The sequence below is a fragment of the Acomys minous genome (genome assembly GCF_964271855.1).
Source record: "Acomys minous genome assembly, chromosome: 10".
Lineage (NCBI taxonomy): Eukaryota > Metazoa > Chordata > Mammalia > Rodentia > Muridae > Acomys > Acomys minous.
Genome location: NC_140491.1, coordinates 51,855,625 through 51,870,159, shown reverse-complemented (window position 1 = coordinate 51,870,159; position 14,535 = coordinate 51,855,625). Strand labels below are relative to the sequence as shown.

Here is a 14,535-nt window from a genome sequence, read left to right as displayed (position 1 = left end):
AACAAACAAACAAAAAAAGAAAATCCTGATGTAGTACATAGTGAAAAGACAGTATTTATTGGCCACTTTGCATGCGTTAATTCACAGGCCTTTAGCTGCAAACTTTTTGCATGACATCTGGGTATGGTACAGGTTCACACCTCTACACATTTCGGGTCATACATACATAGGCTACAAAATGTGATATAATCATCTTAACACTTGGTTACAAACTGGTTATTTCCTAAAGCTTTAACATAAATAGATATGTAAGTGAACCATTTCCTTAGTAGTCAAATGCATGAGGACGTCAGCAGGAAATGTGAGAAACTATGTTAATAATCCAGCCAGATGTGGTGGCATGTGCTTGTAATCCTGGCACTTGGGAGGCAGAGGCAGGAGAATCTCTGTGAGTTCAAGGCCAGCCTGGTCTACAAAGCAAGTCTAGGACAGCCAAGGCTACACAGAGAAACCCTGTCTCAAAAAAACAAAACAAAACAAAAGACAAAATCCTTGTCCATGAAGCCAGATTTGTCATAAATGTTATGTAGAGTAGACCAGGGTTTTATGTAGACGAGGCTGGCCTCAAACCTAGAGCCTGAGATTCTCTTGCCTCTGCTAGGATTAAAGGCGTGTGCTACCATGCCCAGCCTGACCTTGTTCCTTTGAACACAGAGACCAAAGCTCCAGCTTTTCTTTCTTTCTTTCTTTCTTTCTTTCTTTCTTTCTTTCTTTCTTTCTTTCTTCCTTTCTTTTTGATGAGGTCTTTTTTCAAATATATATTTTATTAATTTATTCATATTACATCTCAATTGTTATCCCATCCCTTGTATCCCCCCATTCCTCCCTCCCTCCCATTTTCCCCTCACTCCCCTCCCCCCCCATGCCTGTGACTGTTTTTCACTGAGAGGATTAGACATTGCTAAAAGGCCTGTGGCTGGAGCCACATAGCTTCCATGAGCACCGGCCAATCCCAGTTAGAGTCACGTAGCCACAGATAGGATTCCCCTAGAAGCCTTTACAAGAGTCTGGGAGCTCCTCCTTGGGCACTGGCATTTTGTGTGGACGGTTGACCCCTGCATGCAGGCTGTTCTGCAGAATAAACATTCGTTGCCTTTTACCTACTATTTGAGTCTGGGGGTGGTCTTCCTTTAGCGATTCTTGAACCCTTACATCACTGGTGCATTCATTGTGGCATAAACTTACATTTGAAACACTAACAAAATATTTTTAGAGAAAAGTGGGTTTTTTTTTTTTTTGGTTTTTCAAGATAGGGTTTCTCTGCGTAGCCTTGACTGTCCTGGACTCATGTTGTAGACCAGGCTCGCCTCGAACTCACATAGATCCGCCTGCCTCTGCTTGCGTCTGCTTTAACAAAAGTGTTTTTTTTTTTAATAAAATATTTTCCTTACTAGACTACCTTAAAATCTTTTATTTTTGTTGTTGTAGCCTTAGCTAGCCTGAGATTTGCTGTGTTGAAGAGGCTAGCCTCAAACTCACAGAGCGCCAGGGCCCAAGTTTGAGACCCCAGAATCTACACACAGAGCCAGGCATGGTGCCAAGTGCCTGTAATCCCAGCCTTGGGGGTTGGGTAAAGATGGTGGATTCCTGAAGCTCATTGGCTGGTCAGTCTGGGCAAATGGGAGAGTTCAGTAAGAGATCCCATCTCCAAAAGAAGTGGCAGAGAGTGACCAAGGAAAGACAGCTGATGTTGGATCAGGCCTCAAGCACACCTGCGCATGCACACCCCTTCCCCGCCACAGCCAAACAAAAATAAATTAAAACATAAATAATAAAAAGAAAAAAGAAAAAAGAAGCATCTGAAAGAGGAAATAAAACAAAAGACATAGGACAGAGGGATGAAAAGCTTCAAGTCCAAAATGACCCCCAAATGCTCACGTTTGGAATGTTTCAAATTAAGCCACATTGAAATAGCAATTCTACCACAAAATAAATTTTAGAGTATGTGAGAATGAATCTGCCGCAGATTTTAGATTCAGTTATTTTCAGAAGTCCTGTGTGCAGTTTTTTGTTTGGCCCTCATATCGTAAAAGACTCACGTGATTAAGAGATGGCTGAAACAGGAGCAAAGCGGGAGGCCTGTTTTGAGGTTAGCTCCTATAGTGGGGTTAGTTACTGGGGCCGGCATTAGCTCCCTTAGCCTGAGGTCAGCTACTCTGTGGGTTCTCCTGTCTTGCACGCTTCTCTGCCATCCTTTCTTCTACCCTTTCCTTCCTCTAACACCAGATAGGAGAGAGGAAAGGACAGAGAGGAAAGGACAGAGATCCTGAATAAAGTCAGGGGCTGGAAAGGGGGTGATGTTATCATTGGACCACTTCCTGCTGGTTAGGGGCTTCCAGCTCTTTGAGGCAAGTTTGATCTTCCCTGTCAGGATATTCAATTTCTTTTTCTTCTTTCTTCTCTGTGTATAACTATTTAACAACTGAGACCAACAGCAAACAGCAACCAACCAACAACCCACCCTGCCTCTGGGGCCCTAGTATTTACATATCTTTTGAAAGAATTCCAAACTTTGCACAATCGTAGAAGCTATCTGCAGTTCTGGGGATCAGGTATCAACACAAAATTACAGAAATTGATCTTCCCTGACACACTGCCTGACATCCCAAAAGCTCAGGTGAACCCAGATTTGCTCAAAAGAGGCCCTTGATGCAAGACCTGTCAGAGGAACAAAGTGTTTAACAGAATCCTTGATTGGCTCAAAATGGGCCTATCAGAGAAATAGAAGTCATCCAAGTGGCCCAAAAGAGCCCCAAAGACAAAGAACGTGGACATATTGTCAGACAAACCTCAGGAATGTGAATTACTCCAAAAAGAACCCAAACAGCTCAAAAGAGCCTCAAGGCTGACAAAGAAAAGGCAAGGCCTGAAGCAGCTGATGGAATGAAGCTACCAAGGACTGAAAAGTCCAAACAACAGATTAGCTAAAAGACAGGGGATTGTAAACTGAGTGTGGTGGCATACACCTTTAATCCCAACATTCGGGAGGCAGAGGCAGAGGCAGGAGGATCTCTCTGAGTTTGAGGCCAGCCTGGTCTACAAAGGGAGTCCAGGACAGTGAAGGCCACACAGAGAAACCCTGTCTCAGAAAACCTAAAAAAAAAAAAAAAAGGTAAATAGGTGATTCTTTATGAATTTGAAGCCAGCCTGGTCTACAAAGTGAGTCCCAGGCCAGCCAGGGCTACAAAAAAAAAAAAAAAAAAAAAAAAAAAAAAAAAGACCTTGTCTAAAAAGAGGGAGGAAGGCAGCAGAGGAAGAAGAGTTTTTAAAAATGTAGTATAACTATTCCCGTAGTAAAGTGAAGGAGAGATTAACCTGTTTTTTAGGATCCCAAGTGCGGGATTGGAACGGTCTTGTGAGAGAATAGGTGAGGTTAATCCACTAGAAGACCAACCACCTAGTGCGGGAGCTTGATTGTTGCCAGCTGAAAAGATCCCGTGAGCAGACTCTGGGAGGAGATATATAAATGAGCCCAGACTGGAGGCGGGGCTTTCTGGAGACTTGGGATAGTTTTTGCTGCTCTTCGCTGCACTTCAAGACGCTCCTAGAGAGAACCACTCCAGGGAAGGCTTCGGGGCTCCGGCTCCTGCTGAGGTTCTGGGTTCTGGTTACCCCAGGTTCCAGCAGAAGAAATCCTGTGGCTCATGCCCGGAGAATCATTCCTCGGAACTAATATCCTTAAGGTTTTGTTATTGTGTCCATTAATCCTCATTCCCTATTGTTTTGGTTAATCAGGTTATAAGTGACGTATGCTCTGTCACTAAGTTGTTAATAAAATATATTGGTTAAGAAAATTGAGCATACAGTAAAGTATGTATTACTTATAAAGGTATATTTCCTTATAGGAAAGAAGAAAGTCTGATGAAAAACTCCATCTTTAAGACAATCCAAATAAATACTTAAAAATAATGTGGGGGATATACTCAGGAAACTGTGTTTTTAATCAAGTTTCCTTAAGCAGGTTCTTTTATTCACAAGGGAACATGGCCTTGCAGAGTCACCAGTGCAGTCCTTCTCACTTCGCTCAGACTCAGCTCTTACTGTGTAAAAACAAGGACGCCCTGTTTTCAAACCAGGCTTCATCTGTGACTCTGACAGCTGTGTAGCAGTTTGTCAGTGAACACGAATGACCTGGTAATGAGACAGTTCAGGAGCCTCCGCTGCCCGCTGGGCACTGGGCTCACTCATGTTACAACCCCAGTTAAGACCAACGCGCAGGGCTGGGGAGACGGCTCAGTCGGTGAGAGCTCTGGCTGCTCTTCTGACAGCTCAGTTTTGCTTCATAGCAGTCATGTGGTGGCTCACAAGCTTCTGTAACTCTAGTCTCGGGGGATCGGGCACCCTCTTCCGGCCTCCACAGGCACCAGGTGTGCGTGTGGTGCGCGCGTGCGCGCGCGCGTGCACACACACACACACACACACACGCGTGCAAGCAAAACACCCATGCAGATACCACAAAAGTTAAAACAAAATAAAACAATCTCACAAACCTCATAGTTTTCAAAAGAACTGCACAGACACGTATGATACGTTGCTGATATTTTAATATAAATCATTTATGATGTAGAGTAAAAAACAGTTTGTATGCTACCATCACAAATACTGAACATGGTTTTATGAAACTTAAAACATTTTTATGACAAAAATATTCCTTAAATATCATAATGATCCTGCCCTTTTCATCTCAATATAAACTCCTTGGATACTTGAATGCCCTTCACCTCAGTATGACAACTGAGAGGAGATTTGGAATTGAGCAGTACCGGCACACCCCCAAATTTGGCCTCACTTAAAAATACCACCTAATGCGTAAGCATGCCGATGATCAAGCATTTCCACATGGTCCAAGAAACCCAGGCCAGCCAACAGATCTCTGACAAGCTTAAAAGGTTACACGTTACTTTTTAAAATTAATATTTTCTTTATACCATTTCTTGTATGCTTTTTCTACTTTTCCAATTCCTTCCCACCTTCTTACCCCCTAACAATAGGACATTTAAAAAAAAAGCCAAAACAAATATAAAATGAAACAAAGAGTTCACAGAAATACAATGGAGTTAGTTTTATGTTGGCCAAATACTCCTGGGTAGGGCATGTGTCCGGAAGTGTGTCTCACACTCAGTGGGGCCTCATTGGACACATTTCTAGTTATAAATTATTACTTGAAACATTACTGGAAATGTGGTAGATCACAAGTACTAATAGACTTATAGGCAAACACCTGCAAAGTCAACATCAACTAAGGTCAGCAGGACATCGCCTCAGCTTCAGGGTTAATCCGCGTGAGTCTCGGCGTTGCCTCCATGGAAATTTCAGTCAGGGGAGACAACAGGACACTTGTCCCCTCTGGGCCTGACCGCAGATGTCCTGTCCGTCTCCGGTCTTCTTGAATGATGTTTCAGCACCGATCAGAGCTCCTCCGTACAGTGCCTCGTCCTCCTCACGGCGGCGGCACTGCTTGCGGACAGCCGATCAAAGTCCTGGAGGTGGAAACGGGCTGCCAGCTGATTGACCATTTTCTTCAGGGTCAGAAACGCTGAGATGACTTGGAAAGTGAGGAAGACAGTGAAGACGATGTGCACGGCCTTCTCCAAGGGCAGGTTCCTTAGGCCTTCGTTAAGGAGCAAGAAGAGGATTAAAGGCAACTGCAGGAGAAGGCTCAACAGCCAGAAGCCGGCCAGCTCCGGGACCTGCAGGGACACACGCAAGGCTGGGAGGTCAGTAAGCGCGAGGTTTGTTTTTGTTTTACATACAGACCAGCGCTTAGTGGTACAGCAGGGACCCCACGCGTAATTCAGGAGTAGGCCACAGTCCCGGGCCTCAGAGAGCTGTTGCCATGAGAAAGCCAATTCGATGTGATACAATTCACACCGGAGAAGGACGGACGGATGGACCGGAAAAGGACGGAGCGCAGCACTGAAAGGTGCCGCCTAAGTGCCGCAGAGTCAAGTGAAATGGAGGCTTGCAGGGTGTTCACAGGGGAGCCATGCCACCCGGAAGCTCCCGCACAGCAGGGAATCAACACTTCCGCCTTGGGTTAAGACAAGGCAAGGGCAACAAGATGTGCGGGGTGGGGTCTATTATAAAGGCGGGGCAAACCACAGAACTGTTTAAACACTTTAGAGACTGTAAATCCTCTGTCAAGATGATTCAGAAAGCATGGACCTGGCGTTGGACACAAATTTAAATTTTTTCTTAAGGCTCCAAACAGGCATTATATCGACTAATTTTTTTTTTTTACAACTCCATCCATCCAATGTACTGTGATCATGTCCCCCCACCCCATACACACTACCCTCCCTTGTCTCTCACCCTCTCCTGCCGTCTCTCCTCTTGTTGACCAACTATTTTCTAGACTGTGAAGAAGTTCCCAATCAGTAAGAGTCTATTATGTTTAGACAGTAATTTATAGGAGTCATTCACTTCATCTCAGTAAACACGTCATGGTTATTTTCAGCATCTAGTATATGGGGAAAGCGGTGACAGAGGTCTTCAAGTGGGAGCTGGCCCGTAACCCAGGCGGATGCCACCTCCGCACCAGCCAGTGCTTTATTTGCATGAACCTTGACTCTTTAGTGTAGCCCTGAAGGGAAGGGAGGCGCCCACCTTCTCCTGCAGGTTCCCCAGGCAGCCCAGGTACAGCCGGATGGCTTCAATCAAGGTGACGAGGATGACCACAGTGATCACGATGAATTTGTAGTAATCGGGCAAGACCGGATACTAGAAAGAAAAGGCAAAGCATGCTTGTAAAAATCTTTCCTCCGGTAACATGTACCGGGGGTACAAGAGGGGTTGGATACCCTCCCCTGGGAATGTGAAGAAGTCAGAGAAGGGCAGGGCGGTGAGGGAGACTCACCTTCGTGTGAAGCATCGTGACGCAGCTCACCCACCACAGTGGGAAAAAGTAAGAGTTGAAATAAAGTGACATCTGTAGTGGCAGGCTGGAGACCATTTCATTATCTGCAGAGAGGAGGACAGCAGCAGTGTTGGCCCTGCCCACTGCCCTGAGAGCCCTGAGGAGGACAGTGGCAGTGTTGTCCCTGCCTGCTGCCCTGAGAGCCCTGAGGAGGACAGTGGCAGTGTTGTCCCTGCCCGCTGCACTGAGAGCCCTGAGGAGGACAGCAGCAGTGTTGTCCCTGCCCGCTGCCCTGAGAGCCCTGAGGAGGACAGCAGCAGTGTTGTCCCTGCCCACTGCACTGAGAGCCCTGAGGAGGACAGCAGCAGTGTTGACCCTGCCCACTGCCCTGAGAGCCCTGAGGAGGGCAGTGGCTGACCCTGCCCGCTGCCCCAAGAGCCCTGAGGAGGACAGCAGCAGTGTTGACCCTGCCCACTGCCCTGAGAGCCCTGAGGAGGGCAGTGGCTGACCCTGCCCGCTGCCCCGAGAGCCCTGAGGAGGACAGCAGCAGTGTTGACCCTGCCCACTGCCCTGAGAGCCCTGAGGAGGACAGCAGCAGTGTTGACCCTGCCCACTGCACTGAGAGCCCTGAGGAGGACAGCAGCAGTGTTGTCCCTGCCCACTGCCCTGAGAGCCCTGAGGAGGACAGCAGCAGTGTTGTCCCTGCCCGCTGCCCTGAGAGCCCTGAGGAGGACAGTGGCAGTGTTGTCCCTGCCTGCTGCCCTGAGAGCCCTGAGGAGGACAGCAGCAGTGTTGACCCTGCCTGCTGCCCTGAGAGCCCTGAGGAGGACAGCAGCAGTGTTGTCCCTGCCCACTGCCCTGAGAGCCCTGAGGAGGACAGCAGCAGTGTTGACCCTGCCCACTGCCCTGAGAGCCCTGAGGAGGACAGCAGCAGTGTTGTCCCTGCCCGCTGCCCTGAGAGCCCTGAGGAGGACAGTGGCAGTGTTGTCCCTGCCTGCTGCCCTGAGAGCCCTGAGGAGGACAGCAGCAGTGTTGACCCTGCCTGCTGCCCTGAGAGCCCTGAGGAGGACAGTGGCAGTGTTGTCCCTGCCTGCTGCCCTGAGAGCCCTGAGGAGGACAGCAGCAGTGTTGACCCTGCCCACTGCCCCGAGAGCCCTGAGGAGGACAGCAGCAGTGTTGACCCTGCCCACTGCCCTGAGAGCCCTGAGGAGGACAGCAGCAGTGTTGTCCCTGCCCACTGCACTGAGAGCCCTGAGGAGGACAGCAGCAATGCTGACCCTGCCCGCTGCCCTGAGAGCCCTGAGGAGGATGGCAGCAGTGTTGTCCCTGCCCACTGCACTGAGAGCCCTGAGGAGGACAGCAGCAGTGTTGACCCTGCCCACTGCCCTGAGAGCCCTGAGGAGGGCAGTGGCTGACCCTGCCCGCTGCCCCAAGAGCCCTGAGGAGGACAGCAGCAGTGTTGACCCTGCCCACTGCCCTGAGAGCCCTGAGGAGGACAGCAGCAGTGTTGACCCTGCCCACTGCACTGAGAGCCCTGAGGAGGACAGCAGCAGTGTTGTCCCTGCCCACTGCCCTGAGAGCCCTGAGGAGGACAGCGGCAGTGTTGTCCCTGCCCGCTGCCCTGAGAGCCCTGAGGAGGACAGCGGCAGTGTTGTCCCTGCCTGCTGCCCTGAGAGCCCTGAGGAGGACAGCGGCAGTGTTGACCCTGCCTGCTGCCCTGAGAGCCCTGAGGAGGACAGCAGCAGTGTTGTCCCTGCCTGCTGCCCTGAGAGCCCTGAGGAGGACAGCAGCAGTGTTGATCCTGCCCGCTGCCCTGAGAGCCCTTAGGGTCCCGAGCATCAATGCTGGTTCAACAGGACTCCAAATTTTAGGCCTTTTTATACTCATTAACAGATTAAGGTATGTCCATCTGAATGACTACCTCTAACTTCAAACATTATTTACCTGTGATATGTTTCATATTCATCTATTTTTTTTGTCTCTATAGTCTGCAACAGTTTTGCAAACTGGTGGTTTGGATTCAATACGGACTATGAAGCTGGACGCGGTGGCCTTTAGTCACAGCACAGGGCATCTCTGTGAGCTCGAGACCAGCCTGGTCACATAGTAAGAAAAGAGAAAGAAAAGAGAAAAGAGAAAAGAACTGTCATCTGGCACGATAGTGCACTCTTGTGATCTGCACACCAAGAGATCAAGGCAGGGAAATACTAAGTTTAAGGCCAGGCAGAGCTACATATATGATCTTGTCTCAAAAAAACACAACAAAACAAACAAACAAACAAACAAAACTCCCCTCAAAACAAACAAAACCAAACCAAACAAACAAAAGGACCGTGAATATGAAACTCTTTTGAACAGACAATTATCATTGCCTCCTTTGTAGGGTCTCTATAAATAGCTATAAAGTGAATAAACAAAAGTGAATCTCTTATAGGTTAGCTCTTTCATAATAATTAATCTAAAAAATTCCCCTTTTAGCAAACCCTAGGCGTAGTGCTCAGCCTCGTCCCATTCTCCTCTTATCCCCCTTGCCGGCCCCAGCCCAGCGGAGCCCTCTTCCCTCCAGGTGCTCACCGCTCTGAACTGTGTGTAAGAAGGGCTGGTTAGGGCTGCTCTTGCAAAAGACTGCGTTCAGTTCCCAGCACCTACACAGTGGCTCGGAACCACTGTAACTCCCTTTCCAGGTGATCGGGTGCCCTCTTCTGGCCTCTGTGAGCACCAGGCATGCATGTTGTACACATACACACATGCAGGGACACATACTTACACACAAAAGAAGAAAAGTTTTAAAAAAAGTTAAAAAAAAAAGAAAAAGAAGAAAAGTGCTGGCAAATAATAATATTCGCTTCATCTAAGATACACTTTGGTGCACTGAAGAGACCATGAGCTTTAGAAGCTGTGGCGATGGCCCCCATAGGCTCCTAGGGAGTGATGTCATTAGGAGGTGTGGCCTTGTTGGGGGTGGGCTTGGGGTTTCAGAGACTCAAGCCAGGGCCTGCCCGCTAATCTGAGGTAGAATTTCCAGCTACCTCTCTAGCACCATGTCTGCCTGTGCAGTGCCAAGCTTCCCACCGTGAAGATAAGAGGGCTAAACCCCTGAACCTGTAAGCCAGCCCCAGGTAAATGCTGTGGCCATGGTGTCTCTTCACAGCAACAGAAACCCTCACTATGGCAGAAGCCAAGAGCTCCCGGGTGCCAGCGCTGGGATACGTTATTACATCTTTCCGAGTAGTCGGTTAATAACTCTGGAGTGATAAAGCCCCCCGGGCTACTTGTGCGGGCTGGGTCACTCTTACCAGTGTGCCTGTCACACTTAATGCATACAACAAGCAGTGCCATCTCCTTTTCTTACTTGTGGACACTCAGTCTCAGTGTAAGCACAGATTTACACTTCATTTCCTATTCAGAATCTTGCTGGATCCACTTTGGATAGCAAGCATGCACAAGAAGACAGAACACGTTCTCAAAAGCACACTGTCATACATGTAGTCATTTGTGACACACAAGTTCCAATTATCCAATGGATTACCCAACATCTTTTGCTTTTGTAAAAGGAAAAAACTCCCTCAACAAGAACTTAATTTTAAAACTTGGGCCCTAAAAAAATACATTATAAATTTAATTACATCCTTATTTTAAGTTGGTTGTTCCAAATATAAGAATTTAAAAAGATACTCACATAAGTTACTTTGAAATCTTTTTTGTTTCCTCTGCATAGTTTATAAAAAAGATTTATTTAGTATGTGTACAGTGTTCTGCCTGCATGTACACCTGCAGGCCAGAAGAGGGCACCAGATCTCATTATAGATGGTTGTGAGCCACCATGTGGCTGCTGGGAATTGAACTCAGGTCCTGCCTCTGCCTCCCAGAGTGCTGGGATTATAGGTATGCACTACCACCACTACCACCACTGCTTGGCTAGGAATGAATATTTAAAATCTGTTAGTTCTGAAGCAAACTGACTAGGATTTATTTTATTTTATTCTATTGTAATAGTACAATTCTTGATCAGTTGTGGGTGTGACGGTGCTATAAACTTCTTAAGAGTCTATCTACTTTCAGATTCAGGAAATAATTACACATTGCCTAAGCTGATACTTTTAGAACCTTTAAAACTGGAACTGAAGTCTAAATTTTGCAGAGCCTGAGGCAGGAGTATTTCAAGTTCAAAGCCGGTCTGGGCTGCATAACAAGTTTCAGGACAACCCAGGCATTTCTCGATTGCACTGTAACATAACACATTTTGTTGTTTGTTTCAAAAGCTACGGGCAGAGTGACTGCTTAGCATGCCAGAATTTTCATTTTATATACTGCCACGTCCATACTTAAAACACATCAAAATTATGCAATTGAAAAATCAGGCCAAAACGTAAATGTAAACCTTCATGTCAATGAACCACGAGGCGCAAGGGGTGTGGACTCACTACATTTTACAAAAGCTCCAGTTGAGTTCTGTAATGACATAAAATAAAAGCATTATCTAATTGGTCACATGAAGTTTACTGACTAATTAGTACCTGTCTTGGCAGAGAGTGAGCTTAAAGAGCTTTCCTAACGTTTGAATGGTTGGGAGGAAAGTCTTTGGGACACATACAAATGATACGAGCTTCTAGATTCAGTGTCTTTCGGGAGTTCTATTGGTACCCAAGCTATTACTACTACCTAGACTGCTCCTGAGGCTCTGCAGCCTACAAAACTACAGGACAAAATGTAAAAAATATATATATTACTTCATCTTTAACTACCCTCTGATCCCAGAGACCATATTTTTATCGCACAGCGCACTGTAGGAAAGACAGAACAGGCAGAGGAAGGGCATGTTAGTTTGCAGCCACAGTCTGGTGGATAGTGGCTTTAAAAAGACTTATCTAATGGGGAAGGGGAAACAAAACAAAACAAAACCCCCCACGACTCCCTCCCCTCTTTGCTATACCCTGGTGGCACGCTGGCTGGCTGGGTACGCGCTCGCTCTGCCAGGAGGGGTTCTGACCCAACAAAGCTTTCGCGCGGGGCGGGCGTCGCGAAGGCACGGCTGTTGAGGCTCTTCTCCCATCCCGGCCTGGAAGGCTGTCGCGCGGGGAACGCGGCGAAGGCCGGTGTCGGGGAGAAGGCGTTCCTGCCCCACATCCCTACCCGCCCTCCCGGCGACATTGCTACCGGGGCCGCCGCAGGGCCGCAGCCTCCTCCACGGGGACGCTGCCCTGGCGGAAGCCGAGGCCGCCATTTTTCACCCGGGCACGGCCTGCGCGGCGGCCCGCGCCCTGGGCACTCACCCGTCGCCTCGCTGGACTCCGGCCCGGTGCGGATGGAGTCGCCGAACATCGTGAGGCTCAAGTTGCTCAGGCGCTGACGAACAGGGTCCGGCAGCTCCATGCCTGGCCTGGAGGCTCCCCCACACCCCAGCTAGTCGGCTGGCGGGCGCAGCGGCGACGCGGCGCGGTTCCCCCGGCAACCAGGCTGTGCCAGCCGCTAGGGACCCGGGGCCTGGGCAGCCCGGCTGGCTCCTGAATCCAACTGTCTTCTTCCCCTTGGCCGGGAGAGCAGATCAACTGGATCCGCTGCAGAACGTGGCCTAGAGGTGCTGAAAATGGCAGGTTCTTTAGTCTTGCTTTTAAGCCGCCCTGTCTTAAAATGATCCCAAGTAATAAGCCGTTAGGTCCCGGGCTGAGCCACAGGGAGCTCTCACCCCATGGCAGTTTATCTAGAGGGAAATCTTAAAAGAATTTCCTTAAAGAGCCTTAGCGAATGCCCTTGACCCAGTAGATTCTTTTCCATGGATTTATAAAATCTGGAGTAAGGCTAGGGTGGATGAGCCAAGTGTTCCTGCTTCAGAAGAGAATAACACAAGGTACCGAGAGCAGTTATTTCTGGAATAAGGGTGGTTTTAAAACGTCAGAAAAGCAGCCTTTTGTCAGGCGAGGTGGTGCACGCCCTGTAATCTGAGCACTTGGGAGGCAGAGGCAGGCCGGTCTCTGAGTTCGAGGTCAGCCTGGTCTACAAAGCAAGCCCAGGACAGCCAAGGCTACACAGAGAAGCCCTGTCTCAAAACAACAAAATCCAGCCTTTTCCTGCTTTCTCTAAAGATGTGTCATTTTTAGCACTGAGGAGGCAGAGACAGTAGGAACTCTAGTTTGACGTCAGCCTGGGCTACATTGCAAAAGCCTTACTCCAAAACAACAACAACAACAACAACAACAACAACAACAACAACAACAACAACAAAAACGTTAAGCATACTAGACTATAAAGGAGAGGAAAGCAGGACCTGAGCGTATTAGGACTCAGGTCACCAAATCTTCCCAGCATCCCCAGGAGCTGCGCTTTCAGTGGCCAGCGGAGCAGCGGCCTATCTCATACAGCAGGCTGATTGCACAGTAGACATTTAACAAGAAACCCCACTTTTCACCATCCACATTTGTAATGGATTTTCTTCCTATTTAATGACCTGCCAACAACCTTCTCTAGTGTTGATGAGCACCTGTGTGTTTTCTACTTAGGAGCAGGCATGACTGGGGCCACTCTTGGTGAAAATGCCTGTTGGTGAACTTACACGTTTATGTTGAGTGTGTACTGGGGATGGAGGCGCAGGGTCAAAGGTTCTGCCACCACTTTTCCAACAGATTTTTTACCAAATCTGCCAGCCTCCCGCTGCCTGTGAACATCCCTGTCACCCGCTGTGCTTTACCAACACTTATATTCCATTCTTCCCTTTTAATCTTTCTGGTGAACGGTGGGCCTGGAGGTGTCGCAACAGCCACCAGACCTTGTTGCTCTTGCAGAGGACCCAGGTTCGATTCCTGTTGCCCACGTGGCGTCTCACAGCCAACTGTAACTCTGTCAGATATCTTTTCTGACCTCCAAGGGCACCAAGCAGATGTGCAGTGCACAAACAGAAATTCAGGCTAAATACATATAAAATTAGTAAGTCGAATTAAAAATTAAAAGCATGACAATCTGTGTATTTTTACAAGTGCCATCATAAAACACAGTTCTCATTCCAAAGGGAGTGAGAAAGAATTTATTCTGAGGTAAATATGAATACCTATAGCCTGGGAACACAAACTCTATTGGTCCCAATGATATGTTCCATTATCCAAGTGACAATGTGAATTTGTATTATCAGAGAATGCAAGATACTCATAAACCGATGCATTTACTAAATACATTAGTGGGTATGTAAGGTAGGCAGGTTACAGCAAACAGGGACATTCTGCCACAGGTCTCAAATGCTGCATAGGACATTGTTAGTGCTTGGGTGGTGGACTGGTGAAAGCCCACAGACAGCTAAACCAACATATTCCAAAGGCATCAGATACAGAGTGGTAAGTGGATGTGGCAGGGGTCGGGTGGAGGTGGGGGGGGGAACACAGGGATGGGGGACGGACAACCCAGGATACTAGAGCGAGCCCAAGGTAATTTTGGCTTTTGACCTACAGCCAACTACAATCACAGAAGCTCAGGGTCTTACAAAGGCGTGGCTTTTCCAGGAACTTCAGGTCACACAATCAAAAGGAAAATTTACAAATACGAATGTCAAGAAGAAGAAATGGAAGGAAATGGTGTTTTAGTTAGGTTTTAAAGGTACTTAAAAAAATGTTTATCAAAACACTTAGGGCAGTGAGACACAGGGAGGTGTGGTTTCTCTGATCAAAGTCCATAGATACATTCTAGTCAGGGAT

At 47.9% G+C, this 14,535-nt stretch overlaps 1 protein-coding gene across 4 annotated transcripts; it reads right to left on the bottom strand.

The window, feature by feature from the left end:
- Nucleotides 1–4,527: 4,527 nt before the first annotated feature.
- TMEM17 (transmembrane protein 17) lies at nucleotides 4,528–13,767 on the bottom strand. Of its 4 annotated transcripts, none has more exons than XM_084798401.1 (5): nucleotides 12,543–13,767; nucleotides 12,130–12,437; nucleotides 6,857–6,960; nucleotides 6,607–6,720; nucleotides 4,528–5,690 (listed from the first exon to the last, which is right to left on the bottom strand). In XM_084798401.1, the coding sequence occupies exons 2-5, from the start codon at nucleotides 12,227–12,229 to the stop codon at nucleotides 5,409–5,411; spliced, it is 600 nt and encodes a 199-aa protein (XP_084654527.1). In that variant the 5' UTR covers nucleotides 12,230–12,437; nucleotides 12,543–13,767; the 3' UTR covers nucleotides 4,528–5,408. The 4 variants fall into 4 exon arrangements, with proteins under 4 accessions (XP_084654527.1, XP_084654528.1, XP_084654529.1 ...); XM_084798402.1 differs by having other exon boundaries at nucleotides 13,620–13,765; XM_084798403.1 differs by lacking the exon at nucleotides 12,543–13,767 and adding an exon at nucleotides 8,801–8,951 and having other exon boundaries at nucleotides 12,130–12,234.
- Nucleotides 13,768–14,535: the final 768 nt, after the last annotated feature.

Coding starts and splice junctions, on each gene's coding strand:
- TMEM17 (XM_084798400.1), bottom strand. CDS start 12,007: ATGTCGCCGGGAGGGCGGGTAGGGATGTGGGGCAGGAACGCCTTCTCC. Junction 6,721..6,856: donor TCACGATGCTTCACACGAAG/GTGAGTCTCCCT, acceptor TTTTCTTTCTAG/TATCCGGTCTTGCCCGATTA. Junction 5,691..6,606: donor TGGGGAACCTGCAGGAGAAG/GTGGGCGCCTCC, acceptor GTGTCCCTGCAG/GTCCCGGAGCTGGCCGGCTT.